Consider the following 22,268-nt stretch of genomic DNA (forward strand, 5'->3'; position numbering starts at 1 on the left):
GCAAGGTTTATTGTGAAACTGACGTCGCTTTATAGTCTCGAAATTTGGAAATATTTGCTATAAATCGCCAAGAAATAAATCAATAAGCTTTCTCAGCTTTTATGACGTGTGCTCAGTCTATTTCTCGCTCATTTGTTCTTGGCTTGCTAATACTGACAAAAAAGCGCTACAACAGCTACCTCGAGACAGTAGGAGATTGAAGTGTCGACAGATGGTGAGCTTGAGCATTAAGTATCATCGTCAGATACATGTAAGCGATGGAACACCTACACTACTTCTCTGTTGTGATCAATGAGAACGAACCAGCGTTGATAATCGACTCAAAACTGAACCATTTCTTCTGCGACAGTGAGTAGGTACAAATGGGTCGCTTAAGGAGCGATGTACAACTGATATATCCACAGAAAAGACTTAAATGAGTTATTTCATAGAGATTTATGGCTAATTTTGTAAAACGTCGAGACCATTACGCGATGACGATTTCACAATAAACCTTACACAAGGAGAGAAATTCATTGGTATATTTCGTGAAAATACAAAAACAAACTTACACGTTCCTCGAATCAACATGATCTTTATCCATTTATGATAAAGCTGCGGCGAAAAAGCATTGATCTCCCTCTACAATTGTCTTTTTGAACATGGAAACAACCTTGCCCCATAAATTTCTGTATAACGAGTAGCAATGTTTGCCCCGTGGCGATCCTAGAAATCTTTGCGCAAACACAAGGATCCGATTACTGGCAGCTCATTCATTGCAATTACTCCTTGCCTTAGACCTTAAACCATAAATGTTTTGTCATGACCTCTAATTAGGGACCAGTCTTTATCTATCAGCTGGGAGGGCGGAATCGGAGAATTGGGGGCAGGGGGAGGACCAGATGCTTTTCAGGGGAAAAGAGGAGGGTCAGTCGTCGCCAACAGGGTATAACGAGAGGACCATAGAAAATTGGCTGCCAATTAACGGCCAATAAGTATCATACGAATATAAAAAAGCCTTGTGAGGGGATTAGGTAAATTCAGACGAGACCCAACCAAGACTGTCCTAGCATTATGTTCTTCTTAAACAGAAAAAGACTCCGATATGTTTTCAGGTTTCCCGACCAAAAAAGAGTCCAAAATAAACATTTACCTTATCAAACCGTTAGTAATCATGTAGGTTAAAGATTTACCAGACTACTTGAAAAATATAAATGAAATGACAAAAACCGACCTACTTCGAACAACCCGTACCGTGTTTTCATATGGAACCTCTGCGAAAGAAAATATATGTCTCAGCCACGTCAGACAAGAGTGGGCCTAGAAACAAGTTAATTCATCTTTCCCCAAATTTTCTTCTGTAAGGCCAAGCTGAGGACTTGGGATAGCTGTCTATAGTTTTGGTCAGCTGGCACATCGCCTTATTTTTCTCTCGTGGTCATCGGTTTCTATCCTTTGATTGTTGTTTATTTTATAATTCTCTACAAGTGTTACCACCGCATCAAACACTTTGTTTGGATAGTGAACAATATCATTGTCCAATGTACCCTCCGGATACGAGTGGGTCATCGGATACACGTCTATGACATCGAAACCCGCTTGACACATGGCTGTGATGGCGTACGCGCTGAACAGGAGAACTCGCTGAAATAAAAATAGAATCAGATAGAAATAAGGTGGCTCGTGAAAGTTTACATAGAATGAAATGGTTGAAATCGAGGATAAGTACCTATACCAATTCAAGATTATCATCACAGATGTTGCACAGCAATGTGCATCGATACATAGGTGATGTCACCCCATTACACGGTCGCCCCAAGTGGAGTTTCGTCGCTCCGAAATATAGTTGCCTCGCTCCCAACCTTTGAGTCTAAATAAGGTTTCAAACGTATTTAGGGGGGCGACGTCATCTGTTATCATAGGGTACAAACCTGCGGTGTGAGGAATCTCTTATCTGTTGGGTTGTGGTACCTTTGCTTATGCTTACATAAGGCTGTAGTTGATTTCCAAATGACCCTCGCTTTTAACTTTAGAACTTCCTTGCCTTGTGAGTCAATTGTTTTCTCTTTCAACAAGTCTATTACGTCTCCAATGACCCTCTGAAAAGTTGTGAAATTGACGCTTCGGGTATAATGAAGTCCAAGGTTTAAAAGCAGTACACTGGATGGTTGCTGTAAGTCTGTCGTATTAAGAACGCTGCGTATGGCATTTAAGACTATCTCCGGACGAAAGTCGAGGTTATCCCGTGTATTGTTGACTGGTTTATCATTCCTGGTTGGATAGAGCCAGTTATAACTGTTTTTGCAGTTGGAGTAGAGCTTTGTGCACAGGTCACGAGAGCGGATTGAATTAAACAGCCTAACTCCTAATGAATCACCGTACACCCAGAAAGTACCAGAAGAGCTGTAGTTTTCTGGTAAGGACCAGTCGTATGATTCTGTTCAAAGGAAAAGTGGACTCAACGTCAGTATCGAAGCAATCACACACTTACCCCTCCCCTGACCAAACAACAGTCAACTGACAACAAGTTCGGGTTGGGGTTAAAACTACAGGTACAACTTTAATTAGTAATGTTGTTTCTGGAAAGCTATCCAAATCTAGACTAGTGCTATGCCTACCAAAAGAGGGTTATATAAGTAATTTTCACTTTTTACAGTACATTCTTCATTTAATTCTTGCTTCTAAACCCTATCACAACCCAATGCTGGTAAAGTAGATTAAATGCTGGAAAAACCAACATTTCAAATTCTAATTCTAACTGGAAAGAGTGGACTTAGAATGGATTTAGAGAGAATTCCAGGAGCACAGGATACAATTCTTAAATATGAATATGATGATGATGATTATTATTATAATCATTACTATCATTTTTTCCATAGAGTTCGTTTAAGTTTCCAAGTGAGCTATTTACAAGGCAAAAATATATTCCCCCATTATACCGTGATAATGACCTAGCGTCAACAACGTTTTGTTTTCATATTACTTTTTAAATAATTTGCCTCGTGAAAAGCTAACTATTATTATTATTATCATTATTATTATCATATTATTGTCATGATTATCCATAATGTTATCATTGTTTACGGTATTATTATTATTGTCTTACTCATATTTTAAACCTGCAGTATATTTTCTATTGAAATAAAGAGAGGTTTAATTTTCCTTAATTTTCAAGCCCCTCTTCGGTTGTAAATGCCTTGATCTACCTTCATTCCAGCAGCACTACCCTTGATGTCGCAGCATTAGCTACTCTTGCTTCAAGTTCTCTGACACATTTCTTCCAATCGTAGCTATAGCTGAGACCATCCGCTTGCTGTATACGATAGCTTTAAAATAAGTGGCGAGAGTAATCCGAGATTGTATTGCTTTTGCTTTACCTTGCGACGTAAATGATCCAGAAAACTCGCATCACTTTCTTAAACCAATAAATTAACTAAAGCTCAAAGCAATCGTGAATTGTTCAATCGCGTTTTCTTGCAATTGAAGCTGTTTTCGTGTTTTTACATTAAGCTCTCACTGGCGTTCATCTTGTTGAGATTACTCTGGTTTGGTTTTAAAATAGACTCATTCTCAACGCGCTCGAAGCGACTCATTTTCAAAGCGTTCGCCTTTATTTCTGTCAAGTTACTTACCGGCTAATGACACGATCGTATCTGTTGTTTCTACGGTTATCTCGAGATGTGTTCCGCTCTGAAAGGGCTGTGCCAAGTAATCAACCCGGGGGCCTAGGAGATTTCTCGGTTGAAATTTCCCATGAACGTTCCCCTTAATGAACCAATCAGGTGGAGGGTCCCTGAATCCATCGCACAGACTATAGTCAAGGTGAATCAACAATTGATAGATACCAGGCTCCATAATAAGAAACAGAGCTTCATAAGTTCCATTATTGTGATCAAAAACAGTCGCTGCAATGCTTGATGGGCCACGTAGGTTGACCCTCCAGGTGTCTCCACCAATTACTTTCGCTCTATTGTCGGTCGTTTTTGATTGGATGAAAACCTTACTGTACTCTCCAGCAGGCCTGATGTCCTGAAATGTTATCTCACTTGTTGAGGCGTCGGTTCTGTTAGCTATTTCCCAGCCATCCTTCACTTTTCCCCAGGCCATGTTAAAACTTATGGAGCCTTTCAGTGTCATGACTACTAAGAAGAGTATATGAACTGTTTATAATCTCTTGCTACCCTTCTAGTTTCTAAAACTAAGCCCTCTAAATCACCAAATTATGCATCTCCTATTCCATAGTTTGTGTTTGTCCTTCTTCGTAAAGTAATAAAATGTGCTATTATTTTTATGAAGAGATTGTGTCTCATCTATTCGTAATGGTGTATACTGGAAATGTTGTAGCCAATAATGCTCAAAGGCGCACTATCGTCCAGGACGGTTTCTAACTCGGAAAATGGTTTTTAATCATTTTCCAAGTTGTTGTCATAACCCAAAAGCCACTCCTTAGCACTTCTCCAGTTTCCTGTTTATTATTTGGTCAAAATCACTGACTAACGCATAGGGCTTGTTAATATTCTTTCTTCTTGGGGATCCTGTATGGGGCTTAACTGCTAACGGTGAAATGATCAAACTTTTCACTGCCTACTGAGAAATCACGTGGCTTTTTTAATTACAACCAGCAAAATCTATCAATGGATGTAAAATGGGTTGACAGCAAACGTACTTTGAAAAGTTTTGCACACTTATTGCGTATTTGAGACGCTCGAACAAATATGACATTCGAGGGCGAGATAGCAGTCCAACATTCAGAATTTAAAGGCCTTTTTCATAAACTTTTTCGATTTCGAAATTAAAAACTCGATCGCTGAAAAACACAAAATCTAAGAACTGTACCTACAATAATCAAAACCCTCATTTTATGTACTTTAAAATCAGGAACACAAAAAGAAACGAGCGGAATGCTGTGATAATCAGCCTCTCAAATGCTAATTATTGTGCAATATATATTCAGTGTGTCAAAGATATATTCCATTGACACCAAAGATTTAACATGCTCTAAGGGTGTTTTTTTACACAAGGTTTCAATTCGTTTTCTTCATAGAAGCTGCTTTAAACCGATGTTTGTCGACTTCAAATTTGGCGGATCGGAAATACAAGGAAAAATTCAATTTTCAGTTCTTCTTTTCTGATTTTCATTCAGCAAAACGAGGTCTAATCTAACATGTTTGCTTGGTGTAAATGAGGTTATGGAGATACATTAAGACGAGAAATTGTAAACGGGTTGTAAACAGTTTATCATCTCGTGATTAAGAGTAACCTTGAAAACACCTGATTCGATCCCAAGACCTCTCTTATAGAAGGCAAAGTCAAGTAGTATCCGTAATGCGCTTTACTTTCCAGGGGCAGGCCTCAAGTCCTGGCCTAAAGTCAACTTAGTAGCCTGGATATCTCACATCTTCATTATTCATTTTCCAGGTTGAGTTGTTTTGATCCTTGTTTCATTAAAACCATCAAGTCCAAGGTGACACCGGATTTGCTTTCCCGAATAGGAGCAATAGCGAGCTTCCAATAGCGAGTCTCCGGAAATGGTGTTGCCAGATTTCTATTCGACACACAGTTTCGGCCTCAGCCAGCTATGGAACAGGTCACACCGAAATTAAAATCGTGGCATCGGTCCCCATGGCGAGCTTTGCTCAAGAAAAATATTCTCATTAGGGTACGAGGTTCATTACTGCTACATTTCAACCGTAAATTTTAATGTTCTCTGGAGGATTATACAATAGAAGGTGCGATCGAGCTTTCGATGAAATGCGAGTTGCTCGCCAGATGTTTATTTGACGCTCCAGTTTTTTCCTCAGCCATCTATGGAGCAGGAAACACAGAAATTGGAAATCGTGGCAACATCGCGTCTCATGGAGAGCTTTGATCAAGGAAAATATTCTTTTTAGGGTACGAGGTTCATTACTGCTAACATTTCAACCGTAAATTTTAATGTTTTCTGGAGGATTATACAAGAGGAGGTGAAATAATGATATCATGTCGTAAATTGATCAGACCAATTCAGACACAACCGATATACATTAGCTTGATTAACGACGCTTGCACGCTTTACAACGCTGTTCAATCAATTATATCAATCGTGAATAACATAAAGAATCAAAAATCTCTATACAAACTAAACACAAAATGTATCAACCTACTCTATTTCCATGTATATTGGGTGCCCATTTAGCGCCTCATCTTATTTCCTTATAGAGGGAAAAAAAAAACTATAAAACGCCTCATACTGAAGATCAACTTTCTCTGGTTTTTAAAGCGAAAAAAAAGTGAGTAACCGTAGCCGTTCAAAATTCTTTTACAACATTGTTAAATGAAAATAAAACTTAATAATTGAAAAAATGGGAAAAAATTGTTCACCGGAATAACGCCTCTGTGAACAAAAATTTACATAGTCCATTTTACAGTTTACGTATGTTATTTGATTACAGCGCCTTTTGAAAAGGAGCGAGGCTAAGGTTGACCTTGTTAGGATACAAACGTTGCTGCTTTTCAATGAAATTACCTCTGTTATCATGGTAACTAGATACTGGTCTCTATCACAACAAGATCACCTTCAGCCTCACTCCAACTTAAAGGCCTTGCGAAACTCAATTATCAGCCCCCCCCCCCCCCCCCAACTGTAGAATGGCCCTATTAAAAAAAAAAGAAGGCATCATACATGTTGGGTACATATTTTTTGCACAAAAGACAAAGCCTCTCGTTGTTTTAAGGGTGCACAACGACTATCCTCTGGATAAGATCGCCATTCGGCGTGGATAAAAACCGCTAGAAGAGTACTTTATGTCAACATGGTAAGGGTAATCAGGCCTTTTCAACAATCGAACCCAGGTGGATCATCTCTCCACTTTAACAAGCTTAAAAGCATCACAAGGACACTGCTGTTGGCCAATGTTGGCAAACGTATGTGATATGAAAGTGCCCTATGGCCAAAGATGCTCTTTTTTCGCTTGGTGCCGAATTTCACCACTAGTGGGGCTTACAGAAATGTACTAATTGGTTGTTTAAAATATTGTTTGCTAAGCGCTTACCAATCACGTAAAATACGTCCTTAAAAGGTCGAAATTCTACTAAGAAACTAATTTATAGGGTTTTTTGAAATGGCTACATTTTTGTTTGATCTCTTCTACTAAGAGCGGCTTATTTTAATACTTTTGCATTAATCCTCTCTGTACAAACAATTTTCAACTCCATTTATAGAGGGAAACAAAACCTCCAAGCTTCCTTTGGGGGGGTGCGGACGGTTTCGACTTCTGAACACTCTGTCTGCCATGGATAAGACCTGCTCCTGGAGGAGGTGGACTACTGAGGAACTTGGTTCCTCGCCAGGGTAGGGTGGTGGGGCTGCAACGGATACGGGCTACCCTCGAGGTGGCGGATATGCGTGGGCCCGCCGTAGGAACAAAACCCACAGAATGCGGGTGCGAGATAAGGATTTGATGCCGGTTGAAAAGGAGGTTGGATTGCCGGGTGCTGAGGCGGGGGTGGATGGCGAATCACGCCAGCTTGTGTGGTCTGAGACACTGCGGTAGTAGTCTGTGTCGCCATTGGAATCCGAGCGGCCATTGATTGATTCGGTCTCGTCTGCTGGTATTTTGCAACACACACCACAACACAAATGCAGACTATGAAAACAACCACACCGGACAGTGATGGCGACAATAATCTTAGAAGACCCTGGAGCTAAAAGAAGATTAATAATCATGTGAAACTTATTCCAACCTCATATGTTCTTATCGCAGCTCCTTTTAAAATTTCCCTCTCTTAATTTTATCAACAATTTTATTAGATAATCAGTTTACTTTTTTCGGTCTGCGTTTCTTTTATTTTTCTTTTGTTTCACCGAGAAGCAATCAAATCCGCCTTCAAAGTCAGGGGCGACGCAATTTCAATTTGGAGAGGACGCAACCACATTTCGGGACGACGGAACTTCACTCGGGGGCGACAGGCTAGGGGGCGACCGAGAAAGAGGGCGACATCACCCACGACATGCTATTACACACTAAACCCAAGTCTAACTTTTTATTCCCAAATTAGCCAGGGTCCCAAAGTTGGATTCAACCAGCATTGAGTTAATCGTGACTGGAAATAAACTGTTGGCGACAACGGCTCAGTTCTTGAAAGGATGGATGACGTTATCCCACGGATAATCCCCATCCGGCGGATTAGAGTTACTAAACGTACTGCACTTTCCACCAAACATTTATCCTTAGGAGCCAGCTGGCAAATACCACTAAGTCTTATTGAAACGTCCTTCACGTCCTTTATAATAACCTCAACAAGTGAACAGTCACAACTAATAAAAAGATCTCAGTACAGAACTGCCTCTTAGACGTCACGATCTTGTTTTTACGAATCTGACGCTTTTTTTGCAACTTTATTGTTAATCTAGCGGATTATTACTCGCTACTTGGACCCTGCTCGCTAAAACCGAATCTAAATCCTAAGTAAGAGAGGTCTCACTGATAATACTGATGAACAAAGATAAGCAACTTACTTTCTTTTTCCTCTGCTGTGAATGTGGCCTTTAAAACTGTGCGGTATTGCATAGAGTCTGAGCCGGAATGGAAAGTCACCCTCATGTACCGTCCGCTTGAGCGAATGTCTTGTGGTGTTGATAGACCACAGAATGTCCCTTGCTTTCACTGTAACTTTCTTTCCCATCTTGAACCTTTACATAATCTTCGCATAATGATTGGTATTTCGGTTTCAGATTAAATTCATCAAAGCTAAGCTTGACAATATTTCCCTCTGGCACAGTGATCACCCAATCACATTTCATATTTGGTGGGTATGTGGAGCCTTCCTTTGGACTTTCTAGTGTACCATACGTTCCATTCAAACTCAGTTTCTCATTGTTGATGTTCCCATAGTAGCAATCTCCTTTGAATAAGCAGCAGATGCTATGGAAAAATATGCAAACGACTGATTGTGAATATACGAATATCGTAAATATATAAACTGCGCATGAATGAATAAAAAAAGAGTGGTCTTCGCGGTTATGAACACTACTGAAGCAGTCGTGAAAATGAAGCCTCAAAAAAGTTTAGGCTTGCACGGGAGTTGAACCCATGACCTTTACGATATCGGTTGCAGTGCTCTTGTAATTTTTTTGGTTCGCAATAAACTTTCGTCAACTCAGTCTTCGACTCATAATCATGGTGGCGCACCAGCAAATTGGATTACTAAATAGGTGTAAAGGCACTTTTACAAACGCCAGCCTCTTCCGCAATTCAAGCGAGTTGAGGTGACTTTGTTTATATTCATCGTAGCTGAAATGGTGAAAAAAAGTATAAACACAAATGTTTCCGATTATTTGCAAACGAAAAGAAATTAATCTGCAAAGATTCCACCAAGGCTCACGGGCCGCATGAAGCAAATTTCGCCTGCTGCTAGAACCAATCATATTGCGGTATTTCCTAAAATTTTTCTTGCTTGGTCACCCGGAAAAACGCAAACCGTCCTACAGACGTCACGTGCCATCTATGCTGCCAATCTGGATAATTTGGTATTATCAAGTGAGTTGATAATGCAAACTCACCACCGTAAAAAGTTGAAAAGGTGACGTTTAAAGCGTTAGTCCTTCGTCAGAGCGACTGGCAAATTATCTGACGAACGCTTTGGCGAAGGGCTAACGCTAGAAACGTCAGCTTTTAAACTCTTTACGGTGGCCCATTTACATAAGCAACTCAGTTGATAATGTAAATGGCCACCGTTTATACTTACCCAGCGACGCAGCACCTCTGTTTCTTTAGGAAGTGACCCCTTCATGCTGCTGATTTGCTACCCTTTACGCTAACTGCTCCATGTTTGATAGCAAGTAGCCTAACAATGTGCGGCTACTAAAAAATTTGTGCCTGTCTTGTTAAGTTATCAACGACTGTTGGGTTTGTACTAGGCTATTTGCTCTGGATTTCTATGCGTGATAGTTGATTTGGGCATCGCCTCCATCAACTATCACACAATGTAATCGTAAATTATGGGAAAGTATGACGTTTGTTATGCTCCAAATAAAAGAAATATGCACCGGCAAGTAATCATGATACTCACACAGCTCTGAAACTTCGAAACTTGCTTTAAAACCTTTTTCTGTATTGAACGAAGATGGTGATGATGAAGAAGAAAACGTGATTCTCATGTGATTCCCAGTCGAATAAACATCCCGCACAGACTTCATATTGTAGTTGTAATCACAATATCGAACAAGCTCGTCACTCCAAGAGTACTCCCCGTCACGAATCGCCACATAGTCTTCATCGCCCGTATGGTAATTACATTGGGTGAAGCCTATTCCAAGGTCAAAGTCTTTAAACGTCAATTTGACTCTTTTCCAGCTGGAACGGAGACCACCCAGGTGCATTTGGTATCTCTTGGGTATGGATATGGATAATCAGGACTGAAAATTGTACCAGAAGGGCCACTGAGCTGCATGACGTCATTACCTGAGCCTCCGTTGCGACATATTCCAGCGGCTTCCTCTGTGTGACGTAGAAATAACACTCCCATGAGTTAAGATTTTTATCAAACACCGCTACATGTGTAAGAATATTAAATTTGCTTTTCACTTTAAAGTAAGCTAAAGAAATAAATATCTGAGGTGAGACTTGAAATCCGACCACATCCTCTCAAAAGCTTGGTGGTTTTGTCCAATTGCAAGTCGCCCTCTACAAGTTCGCCCCTACCTCACGCAGTGTTTGCAAATTTTATTGATGAGTGGAGTCAGTGCGACTTCAGCTTCACAAATTTTGGAAATCATTTTTGAATATTTGGAGTCAAGTATTTCAAAGAAAAGAAGCAGTTTTATTTAATATTCCTAAACAAGAGTCTTACACAATTACACTATTATAGTGTCTACTGGCTTGGTGCATGATATATTAAATGATAATAAAACAAAAACTACATGCGAAAATGTATACACTATCGTGACGGATACACGAAGTATCCAAGCTGGTCCGCTGACCTATAAAGCTCAAATCCGTGCTGGCGGTAATCGAGTAAATTTTAATCGCTATTCACCCTCTTCATTTTTTGTCGTGCAGTACAGTTGTTTAATTTAGATTATTTAATTAAGGTTAAAAACGTCTGCAATTAATGTAAATTGCACTTGATGCGAAAAAGGTTAGGTGAAAACTTTGTTTGCTACCGTAAATTTCTGGGGTCGAAGTAACTCCCTCCGTAATCTCAGTGGAGTCATGTGAACAATTTTGGCGTAAAATACGCCTAATTTGGCACATTTGCGAATCCTGTCAACGAGTTGGCCTCATCAACTACATGAACTTCTTTACCACGCCTTTCTAAACATTGAGGTTCGTTTAACGCTTTACACCATAAAATCAGAATCCATATTCTCCACACTCTTCTCTTTATATTTATTTTGGTACTTACAAGGGGAATTTGTTTAACAATCAAAGCTTCTAAGGTTGGTGATCATTTTCTTTATCCTTATGATCTTAATGAATGATTCAGAAGTATTACTGTGAGGAGAAATTATAAGCTGGTCACTCTTAGTGTTTAAAGGGTTCAGAGAAAAAACATGTTTCTTCTGGCTTCAAGATTCACATGCAAAATTCTTGCTGTGACTCACATGTTTGTCTAATAATAAAGAGCTTCCCTAGTTGGTGATCATTTCTTTTCTTCTTGTAACCTTTATGTGTGATTCAAGGCTGATATTGTAATGAGAAATTAGACGATAGTCAAAGGTTAAAGGGTTCACTAAAGAAGATTTATGATGTGATTAGCTTTGCACCCTCAAACCATATGAAAAAGATCTGATTTTTGCCAAGAGATTTTCACAGATGTTTACAAAATCGTATAAAACTTGCATCAAATGAAGGCAATCAACACCCACAAAGCTGCTATCTGTAATTCATATTGTCCTCTAACATTTTCTATATTGTTTAATGCCAATTTATTATGTATGAATTTTTTATTTCAAGTATTTCTTCACTTTCTACTTTTACACTATGGACAAAAACTGAGTGCAGTGACAGAATACAATGAACTGTGAAAAATAATAATGAATGATTACCTTTTGCAACAGCTGCAACATTTAAACTAAAACCCTTGTAAGAAGAACCATAACCAGACGAGAACTTTATATACAGGTAATGACCAGAGGAATATATAACTTCTGGATTCACTGTTCCACAATAGGATCCAAGGAGATTGGACAATGTGCTATCACCATCATAAAATTCCAACTTCTCACTAAAACAAATTCCAAGAGATCCCCCTCCGACCTGAAAGTCATTAAATGTAACCTTCACTATATAATCACTGAGAAAGCTGCCAGCTTGGATGCGCCAATTACATTCCAAGTTGTAGCCATAATTTGATGGATAACCAGGACTTGTGATAGTTGTACTGAACCCCGTTGTGGCATCAATATCTTGTGGATAAACTGAACAACCTAAGTTAAAAGAAATTGAGTTATGAAAAGCAATTAACTAAACAATTAAACAACTAACAGCAATAACAACAACACATCATAAAAATTTACGAATAAGAGAGGTTTTCTTCCTGGTCAACCAACACTTACTGCACCTTCTATACCTTAAACTACCAAACAGCAAGAGCCACAGTTCCTGACGTTGGTTTTTCCAAACTGGTAGACCTAACTAAAAATCCATTAATTTTAGTCTCTCTCATGTTTTTAGATAGCAATACTCCCAAATTTTTATTTTTTGTACCCTGCAGATTTTCTGTCAGTGTTAGGGTGCAATCATTTCCTTTGCCACCATAATAATGAAAGATAATTGATTAGTATGTGGTGTCACTGTTAAAATTTACACTACAATCAAACAGAGGAGCTGCATAAACCTATCTAGAAAACAACAGCCAAACTAACTACATGAAAAGAGATTACATTTTAGACTCAGTAAAGCCTATATTTCTTCCAAAAAAACTGCTCACATGATGAAGGTTTAATTTGAAAAATAGAGATGGTACTCTAACTACCAAAATGATCTAATTTCCTGAATCCATCTGATAATGAATAATTTCTGACACAACTTTCTGAACCTTGTTTATCTTACAAATCTTTCATTTCAAAAAGCACTTATAATAAATATATAACAAATAAAATGGAATTACAAGCAAAAACATCATCAAAAGTCACACAATGTTTTTAACCATTGATAACATGGCTGTTGACAGTCTGTTGATTGCATTGTCTTTTTTTTTTTTTTGATGCATGAAGCAGCATTTTGATAACCTGCAAAGTAATTCAATTCAGCAAGATAACCTGTACAATTTTAGTGCTTTTAAGATTTCTGGATGTAAAATATAAAATAAATTATGAAATTGATATGAAATAAACACAATAATGTGAATTACAATGAACATTTGAAAAGTTGATAAATAATAATACAAAGGGTCATGAAATTATCAAAAGGATAAATTAATATTCAGTGCTCTTTGAATTTGCTTCTTTAAGAGGTTACAGCTAGTCCCTTCTTATCATCATCTTACAAACATAATTTCAAGTTTTATTGTAAGTTAATAGTAATACAATTATAGCAAAAAAATATTGCCAACTTACTCTGTCCATAAATAGGTTCAGAAATCCATGATGAGGCTAATACAAGAACTATAATCAAAAGTAAGGTAAAGGTTAATGCTTTCACCCTTTAACTCTCATAAGTAACCAAGAAACAAAGAAAAATCATATGCCATTGAATTACATGCACTGACTTCCCAAATGGTGTTGTTTTGCAATAGGGCAAAAGCAACAACTGTCTTATTGATTCCCTAGAGAGTCATGTATTTTTTCAGATGTACTTTCGCATTATGATCCTAAAAACAGAGTCTCTTGAGCCGATGCAACAGAATTTGGAAACCTTTTTGGGTAGGTATTTGCAATTTGCTCTCACTGGTGCTAATTTGAGAGAGATCGGTTGAATTTTGTATAATTTGTCAGCCTTTGGGTGGCAAGGGTTGGTGCTTGGGACCAGTCTTCCTAATTTTAAATAGTGCACAACATGTGGTACAAGGAAAGTCAACAAGTCCAGAAGTGACAAGGTGGCTACAGAATAAAAGTAAGAAGGCTAAACAGATCTTAGCATGTCAGTTTTCTTGCTTGTAGTGTACTTCAAATTTTTTCTATTTTTCTCTTTTTTTTACGACACAAGCTCCTGCTTAAATTTCAATCTTAACCCCAACATCACACACAGTAAACTTGGGACACCAGAGGTTTGATTAAATTTTTTTTGTATTTCTGCTTGATGAATTATTTGCTTTCCCAACTGCAACCCACCCCACCACCCCGTTCGAAATAGCTCCCCTCCCCCACCTATCACTGTAATTGTACACACACACACGCATGACAGCAGTCCTGTTTTCCTGACCCAAACTGAGACAGGCAACAACAAAACAGAACGCTACAATATCTGGTGCCACCCTAAAACTTTAATTTAAAATGTCGATTTAGATTCAACCCTTCGTTTGCATAGTAGAAAAATCATAAGCTTCGTCTCATCACGAAGTGCTTAAGCTTCGTTTCGACCAGATTGATTAATCGTGCATGTACGCTATACAAAATGAACTTTGAAAAGAAATCTGGAGGATTACAACAATGAAGGCACGAGTGAGCTGTCGATAAAGTTTGCAAAATAAATGAAGCTTAGGTAAGGCTGTAGACTAATTGCAGACGCTGCAAATTTAAAGAGACTACATGGAATTCTTTCTTTCGCTTGTTGTGACATTCGATCGATCGAAGTAAAAAATGTTTATAAATCACAAATTTAGATCTATAAAAATTAAACATCTATATCAGATCACTCTTTTCGTACCTATATAGGTTGCTTTAGGCACTCTCGAGTCATCGATGAGGAAAAACACCTTAAACGTAAATATTAATCGACTTTGATGCTTCGAATTGCATTGATCTTCATCGATCGCATCATGTCTAAGTGAGGGAGCTAAACCAAAAAACAACGCAAAATTTAATCATAGAAAAGTTTACCTATCACGTTGAAGCTTGCTCCAAGTGCCATGAACAATCCAGCGGACAGAGATTTAACTAGTAAACGTTTAGATTCTGCAGGTGGACTTTTATTCGGTTTTCAGGCGAGGGTGGAATCATGGGTAGCTAATTAAGGTCTTGCGAAAACGGCCACAGGACAACCAGCAGCTTAACTGCTCTGAATAACATTATTTGATAACTTTAAATTACCAGAAACGACACCGACAAAAAAATAAAACTTTTACTTACGTTGAAAGAAATGGCGAAGACAACAGGAAGTTCTCGTGTGTAAAGATATTCTGAATTAGGCCTAAGGCGCTGCAGTGAATGGTGGGACAACTTATTTACTGGAATTTAAAAAAAATTCTGATATTAATTCCGCGTGAATCTACTTGTTTTATACTTATTTTAAAGCTAACATCAGATTTTTTATCCTTTTATTTCATTTCCCTAATTCACACAATTTCCAACTCTTCCTGTTAGAAATTTGTCGGGAAATGGTGGTCGCCAACAAAGGAAACTCTCACGTCTGTAGATTTTCACCAGATTTAATATTTTTTCACTTTGTCGGTACACGTCCTGGTATTCTCTCCTAAATCGATCTTCTCTGTCTGTAATTCTATCTTTTTTCAATATCATATCATATAACAATCACGCGTTTCGCAATCAGTTCATGCACGTAACATAAAAGGTAACACAACTCGCTTCCGGTCACGACACTCTCGCTTCCGGTCACGACACTCTCCCCCTATTTGATACCGGAGGTAACAAATACACACAAAAAGAAAATCATTTGTTCAACTTAATTGTTCGTCTTGTCTGGCAATGTCTTTGATACGCTCCGCTGCGGCAACAGCTGCTCTCCTGGGTGTGAATGCCCTGGCTCTGGGGTTGAGGACATTTGACTCTGGGTCTTGAGGCTCCTGATATCGGTCGCATGACAACTCCATGGGGTACAACTGTTGGAGTGCGCGCTCCAGGAACGATTTTCCTGCCCTCAGTCTGGCTGCCCTGACAACACCGTCTCTCCCCTTGATGAGCTTTGCTACAATTCCGAGGTTCCACTTCCCTCTGTTTCTTTCGTCACTTTGGATTAGAACGACGTCTCCGGGTTTAATCTGTGGTTCTTCTTTCTTGTGGTTGAGGTTATGTCTTTCTCTCAAACTCTTGATGTACTCCCCGGTCCATCGGGCCCACAACACATCCTTACAGCGTCGAAGATACTTGGCTCGCTTCCTTAAATCTTTACTCTCGATCGAAACTGGATCATCTTCTGGTAACAGATTGGGCTGGCCAAACATCATGGCATTTGGTGTCAGCGTGGGTAGCTGGACATCGTCTTCCAGATAAGTTAGGGGGCGGTTGTTAAGTGCAACTTCCACATCTAGGAGCACCTCCTCAAACTCGCTCCACGTGAGCCTCGCTCCCCCAACAGACTTGTACAGGGCCCGCTTTACAAGCCCCACCAACCTCTCGTACTGACCGCCCCACCACGGTGCCCTACTCAGGTTGAATTGCCACGTGATCTGCTGGTGTGCCAGGTAATCCTGCATCTTCTCGTCGTTCATGATGCTTCTCAACCATTTCGCCGCCGCAATGAAACTTTTTCCGTTATCGGAGTACACCTTTTGTGGTCTTCCCCTTCTGGCTATGAACCGTTTCAAGCTTTTAATGAACTCTTCTGTACTCTGATCGCTTAACAGCTCCAGGTGGATGGCTCTGGTCAGACTACAGGCAAACAACAGGATATAGGCTTTACCTTCCTTCTTCTTACTGATTTTGTATGGTATTGGGCCGGCATAGTCCACGCCCAGTACCTGGAAAGGAACTGAGCCCATGGTGCGGTCAACTGGCAAGTTTCCAGGAGGTGGACTTTGGAATGCCACAGCACGGAACTTTTTACATCCAAAACAACCCCTGATCACTTTCTTGGTTAGCTGCCTCAATCGAGGTATCCAATAGTCGCGTCTGATGAAGGCCATCGTGAGTCCAACTCCTCCATGTAAGGTCAGGATATGTGCATCTAGAACCAACTTCTCTGTCAACACTGCACTTGATGGTAGATAGATTGGATAGCTTCCTTGAATTCTACCACGGCACTCGTACAACTCTTCGTTGTTCTTCTGTAGGTTGAGGGTCAACTTGTCCTCGTTGAACTTTTCCGTCATTTCATAGCTTGCTTGGGCCCTCTTTATCCACCATTGCACCTGCTTGTCCGTCTCAGCTGTTGTTAGAGGACCACTGAGTCGTACCGCTTTCTTCAACTTGCAGTTGTTCAGGAATCTCCTTATCCATGCTGTCACCCGTACCGTTTTCCAGAAACTGTTTTTCTCTAAAACTTCATCGAAGTCATCCTTGGTCTCTGTAGCAGTTGCGAAGATTTCTTTTGCGAGTTTAGCTTCCGCTTCGGTTTCTTTGCTCGGTTCTGTGAATACTTCAGCTGGCCAACGATCAGGCTCTGTCAACCATTTTGGGCCCATTAACCACAGCTCTCTCAGCTTGTCCGCTTGGCAACCTCTACTGCCAATATCAGCGGGATTCTGGTCGGTACCAACATGCCTCCAGTGAATGTACTCTTTCTCTCGTATCTTGTTCACTCGGTTGGCCACAAATTGCTTGTAGGCACTCCCTTCTCCTCTGATCCAGTGAAGGGCCACAGTACTATCCAACCATCCATGGACTGATCTAACTGGCTGGCCTTCTAGGGCGTTCTTCACATTCTCGGCGAGGTTTGCCGCCATGTGCGCAGATACTAATTCCAGTCTAGGAATAATGAGGCCCTTTTTTGCCAAGCGCGATTTCGCTGCCAGCAATCCTCTGCTCACGCCTGAAGCTTGATGAACCACTGCATATACCACAGCTGCTGATCCTGCCCCACTTGTGTCTCCAAACGCGTGTAAATCGATTGCTTCAATGGTTTCTTGCAAGCCTGCTAAACTGCGCGGGAATTGAAGGTGGTCTGGGAGGTTTTTCTGGAATTTTTGCCATTGCCTTCTGATGTTTTCGGGTACGCTTTGGTCCCATGGAAGGTGTTGGTCACAAACTTCTCGATACAAGAACTTCCCCACGAGGGATACTGGTGACGCTAGGCCAAGAGGGTCGTAAATTGAAGCGAGGAACCGCAACATTTCCCTCTTAGTCACTTCTGGGGGTGCTTCTGGAAACTTCACAGCAATGGTGTCCTCCGTCTTGTCCCATGGTAGCCCCAACATCTTGGTTTCTCCGGTTTTAACTCCAAGTTGTTCCTTGGCATAACTTTGTCTCTCGTCTTCCGACTTCGGTTCTTCGTTCGTTTCCAGATCTGGCTCGTTGGAATGCCACTTGTGTAGTTCGAACTGCGCCTCCCCAAAAACTGCAACAGCTGTTTCTTTTAGTTTGCGCACCTTGTCTTTGGTTTCTCCACCGGTAATGACATCGTCCACGTACAGGCTCTTTTTGATCTCTTCCACTTCTTTTGGGTATCTTTCTTTTAGGCTTTCCAGGTGTTGCTGCAGTGTTCCCCCTAACAAGAACGGTGACTGCACCAGGCCAAACAATGCACGGGTAAATCTCAACACTTCCACATTTGATACATCTCTGTTCTTTATCCAGTGGAATCTTAAGGCATCTCGATCTTCTAGTCGAATACGTACTTGCAGGAAGGCCTGCTTAAGGTCACCAGCCAACGCCACTGGCTTCAGACGGTTTCTTATTAGCACATCCCACAGCAGGTTCTGAAGGGGTGGCCCCGTCTCCAAACAATCGTTAAGGGAGGGACTCTTCTCATTTGATCTCGCTGACGCATCGAACACGATTCTCAGCTTGGTGGATTCTGCTGACTCTCTGATGACAGGCTTGTGTGGGATGTAGAACTCTCTTCCCACTGGGTCTGAAGACACCTTCTCTACGATCCCTTTCGCCAACTGATCTTGAATGACTTCGTCATACTGGGCCAGAAGGTTGGGCTCTTTCTGTAATTTCTTTATCAGGCTTTCGAGTCTTCGTAGACTTCCACACTCGTTGTTTGGGAGGAGATCATGACCATGTTTCCATAGTAGCCCCGTCTCATACCATCCTTCATCGCTTCGTCTGAGTTGCTCTTTAAAATCGTCGTACACTGTTTGCTGATCACCATTTGGCCTGTCCTCAAGGCCCAACACGTCAAGACTACACAGCTGGTCGTAATCAGTGGACGACGTTCTGGTGAGATAAACACTGCTCAGGTGTGCTTCCTTTCCGGCCGACATCATTGTCCAGCCTAAAGTGGTTAGCTTAGCTATGGGTTCTCCGGCCTTTCCAATTCTTGGTTTTGTGTCGGTCTTTATCCGCGAGTATTCACTAGCCCCCAGTATCAGATGGATGGGTAGTTCCGATTTCGTGTCTCCATCATCCATGACTACTCCTTCGAGGTGGGTGAACTGGTTGATCTTTTCCGAATATCTTGGGTTGGGCACCGACAGTAGGACTCTTTTATCGACTTTGCTCACTGTGGTTGCCATCTCGAAACTCCCATGGGTGTTTGCAATCTTAACGTTGTATTGTTGAATCTTCTGGTTTGTCGAACACATCATCATGTCAATTCTCTTGTGCTCTATTCTTGACGGTTGCTTTCCAAGTCGTTTGACAAGTGCTGCTGAGGCATACGAGCTTCCCGCCCCAGTGTCCAGTAACGCGCGGCATGTTACGCCGTCCACATTGACAACCACGATTGGGTAAATGACTGCTCCTTCACTGGTGGCTAGCAACATCTGCTGGGAATCTCTGTCACATATTGAAGTATGATGTCTGCCGTTGCACTTCTGACAACTTCTCACAATACGACACTCAGCAGCTCGGTGTTTGGTACCAGTGCAGTTGAAACATAAACCTTTCTCACTGAGGTGCTTTCTTCTCTGTGCCACACCCACTATCTTGTCACAGTCGAGGGACTTGTGTCCGCTAGATTTGCAATAAACGCATGGTCTCGGTTTCCACTCGTCTTGCCTCGAGTTAAACAATTTGTCTCGGGATTTAGGCGGCAGGGTTCCGCCACTGCTTGGTTCTTCGGATGAAGGCAACGGATTTCTTTCGCACCACTTTCGAAGTGACTCTAACATCTGAGGAAATCCCCACTCTTGCCAGTTGTCGTCCAAACGGACAAGGTCAGCCCTGATGTCAGGTAGTTTGTCCAAGGTAACTCGAACTTAGCCATTTATCTCTTGAATTTTTCCCATGGTTTCCAGTGCTTGAGCATTAGTTGACAGCTTCTCGTAGAATGGGTGTATTTTTGCTGGCTGAGATCCCTGTATGGTGGGTAAGGAAATAATACACTGCATGTGCGCGTTGGACACTTCGCTCGGTTTCCCGTACTTTGCTGTCAGAATGCTTTTAGCTCGTCCGTAGCCTTCTGTATTGTAAGGCAAGCCATCTACCGATGCACGAACTTTGGGGGTGAGAAGCTCTTTGAGGTATGAAAATTTCGCTACTTGTGTAATACTAGCCTTATCGATTTCAGTTTCGAATTGGCTCCAAAACCTCAACCAGTCGAGGTGGGTTCCTTGAAATTTAGTGATGATTAACATGGGTAACTTGGCGCCACTCTCCTTTAGAGATTTGGTTCGATCCTCTTCTAATTTCTTTTCGTGGTCGCGTTTGACCTTCAATTTTGCCTCCTCGAATTTCAACTCTTCTTCGTAACGACGATTCCTTTTCTCCTCTTCTTTCTTTTCCTCCTCGTCTCTCAATTCGCGTAAAGCCTCCTCTCGTAGATTCCTTGCCTCTACTCTCACATTATCGGCGAGTTTTTCGAATACGTCGACTTGCCCTTCGATTTCCAATGTCCATTCTCTCACGTCGTTCGGGTCGTCTCCTTGCTCTATTTTTAGCGCTTGTATTTGAACCTTCTGTTCATGAACGCCGTCTAGCTGTTTTTCCAAATCCTTTTGCAATCGCTCTAACGCTTTCAGTTCTTTCTTCTCTCGAATTCTCGGTACTTCTTCGGTCGTGAATTTCAACATTCGGAGCTTTGCGTCGATCTTTTTCACTGCTTGCTCAAGCTCAGCCATTTGTTGTTTTTGATAAAACCACGCGGTCAGTGTGATTTCTGTGATGAATTTTCTGTTTCTTTTAAGCCGTGTCCTGGCAGGGTCGCCACTTTTGTCGGGAAATGGTGGTCGCCAACAAAGGAAACTCTCACGTCTGTAGATTTTCACCAGATTTAATATTTTTTCACTTTGTCGGTACACGTCCTGGTTTTCTCTCCTAAATCGATCTTCTCTGTCTGTAATTCTATCTTTTTTCAATATCATATCATATAACAATCACGCGTTTCGCAATCAGTTCATGCACGTAACATAAAAGGTAACACAACTCGCTTCCGGTCACGACACTCTCGCTTCCGGTCACGACACATTTGTTACCTCTTTAGCCCCGAAAATATCCTCATTATTGTGAAATTTTCCATTCAACTATCCGCTTGGAGATGAAATGATGCTGTATGGAAAAATTTCTCGATGGTCACTCTTAGAAGTGAAAAGGTTTTACTCCTTCCACTACCTGGACCAATGGCGTCCTTTCTTTGCGGGAGCCTAACACAGGAGAACCACAAAAGCCGTTAGATGTGGGACAGAGAATGCGTGATCCATCCACTTGAGCGATCACATGTTCTGCCTTATGGTTTTAACTTTACTCAGTGCTTTAACCTTCCCCCAGTCCCTCGTCCTTGGTGCTCCAGGACGCGCGTTTATCGGCCTCGAGAGGATTTGAGACGGGTCAGGGAGAGGTTTGCCGGGCGGGGATCTAGTGCATTCGCGAAAATAAGAAACGGTCGTACCGAAGGGCTTGGAAAGCCAGGGACTGCCCGTAGGCTATTATTGCTTCCAAATATATGTAAACAATAACTGCAAACTATTTTCGAATGATGAGCAAACTTTCAATTAATTAAAAAAAAAAAACAATACGGAATGGTGTTCCTGTGCATTGAATTCTGAGGTTAATCAGAAACCGGGCAACATAGTGGTATGTCCCATCATAGGTATATAATTTTTTGCGTGAAAAACCTATGTTCATGATCTCTTCTCTTCAAGAAGCTTAACATCATCACATAATTATTGCTGTCAGCACTGACAGCAAAATTTAGGTGATATTTAGGTGCCCTGTGGCAGATGTCTCTCATTGAGTACGAGTTTGGTGAAACTTAAGGAAGTGTCTTAATTAAGTGTTTAAATTTCATTTTCTAAAGTATCGGACTTCTTTCAAATACGGCTTTAAAAGTCCAATTTCTTCTAATTTTGCATGCATATAATTTACAATCCATAGCTTCTGCTACTTATTCAGAGAAGTGTGTCAGCACCTTAATCCCTGCTGTGTG

At 40.9% G+C, this 22,268-nt stretch overlaps 3 protein-coding genes across 3 annotated transcripts; all 3 read right to left on the minus strand.

The window, feature by feature from the left end:
- Positions 1-1,232: 1,232 nt before the first annotated feature.
- On the minus strand, positions 1,233-4,086 carry LOC131768488 (uncharacterized). Its single transcript, XM_066161745.1, has 3 exons — positions 3,612-4,086; positions 1,911-2,416; positions 1,233-1,623 (listed from the first exon to the last, which is right to left on the minus strand). The coding sequence occupies exons 1-3, from the start codon at positions 4,084-4,086 to the stop codon at positions 1,384-1,386; spliced, it is 1,221 nt and encodes a 406-aa protein (XP_066017842.1). The 3' UTR covers positions 1,233-1,383.
- Positions 4,087-7,339: 3,253 nt separating this feature from the next.
- Positions 7,340-12,150, minus strand: LOC131768489 (bone morphogenetic protein 1 homolog). The gene is given in 6 exon segments (XM_059084215.2): positions 7,340-7,662; positions 8,477-8,620; positions 8,623-8,859; positions 8,862-8,882; positions 10,030-10,457; positions 12,008-12,150. Coding segments are annotated over 5 exon segments (1,035 nt in total). The 5' UTR covers positions 10,340-10,457; positions 12,008-12,150.
- A 149-nt stretch (positions 12,151-12,299) lies between these two features.
- LOC131768510 (uncharacterized) lies at positions 12,300-21,162 on the minus strand. The gene is made up of 3 exons (XM_059084235.2): positions 15,191-21,162; positions 13,520-13,567; positions 12,300-12,388 (listed from the first exon to the last, which is right to left on the minus strand). Exon 1 carries the CDS (start codon positions 20,014-20,016, stop codon positions 15,739-15,741), a length of 4,278 nt encoding a protein of 1,425 aa, XP_058940218.2. The 5' UTR covers positions 20,017-21,162; the 3' UTR covers positions 12,300-12,388; positions 13,520-13,567; positions 15,191-15,738.
- Between the last annotated feature and the right edge of the window lie 1,106 nt (positions 21,163-22,268).

This window comes from Pocillopora verrucosa, chromosome 14, assembly GCF_036669915.1.
Source record: "Pocillopora verrucosa isolate sample1 chromosome 14, ASM3666991v2, whole genome shotgun sequence".
Classification (NCBI taxonomy): domain Eukaryota; kingdom Metazoa; phylum Cnidaria; class Anthozoa; order Scleractinia; family Pocilloporidae; genus Pocillopora; species Pocillopora verrucosa.

Coding starts and splice junctions, on each gene's coding strand:
- LOC131768488 (XM_066161745.1), bottom strand. CDS start 4,086: ATGGCCTGGGGAAAAGTGAAGGATGGCTGGGAAATAGCTAACAGAACC. Junction 2,417..3,611: donor TACGATCGTGTCATTAGCCG/GTAAGTAACTTG, acceptor TCCTTTGAACAG/AATCATACGACTGGTCCTTA. Junction 1,624..1,910: donor AGAGATTCCTCACACCGCAG/GTTTGTACCCTA, acceptor TTTTTATTTCAG/CGAGTTCTCCTGTTCAGCGC.
- LOC131768510 (XM_059084235.2), bottom strand. CDS start 20,016: ATGTTAGAGTCACTTCGAAAGTGGTGCGAAAGAAATCCGTTGCCTTCA.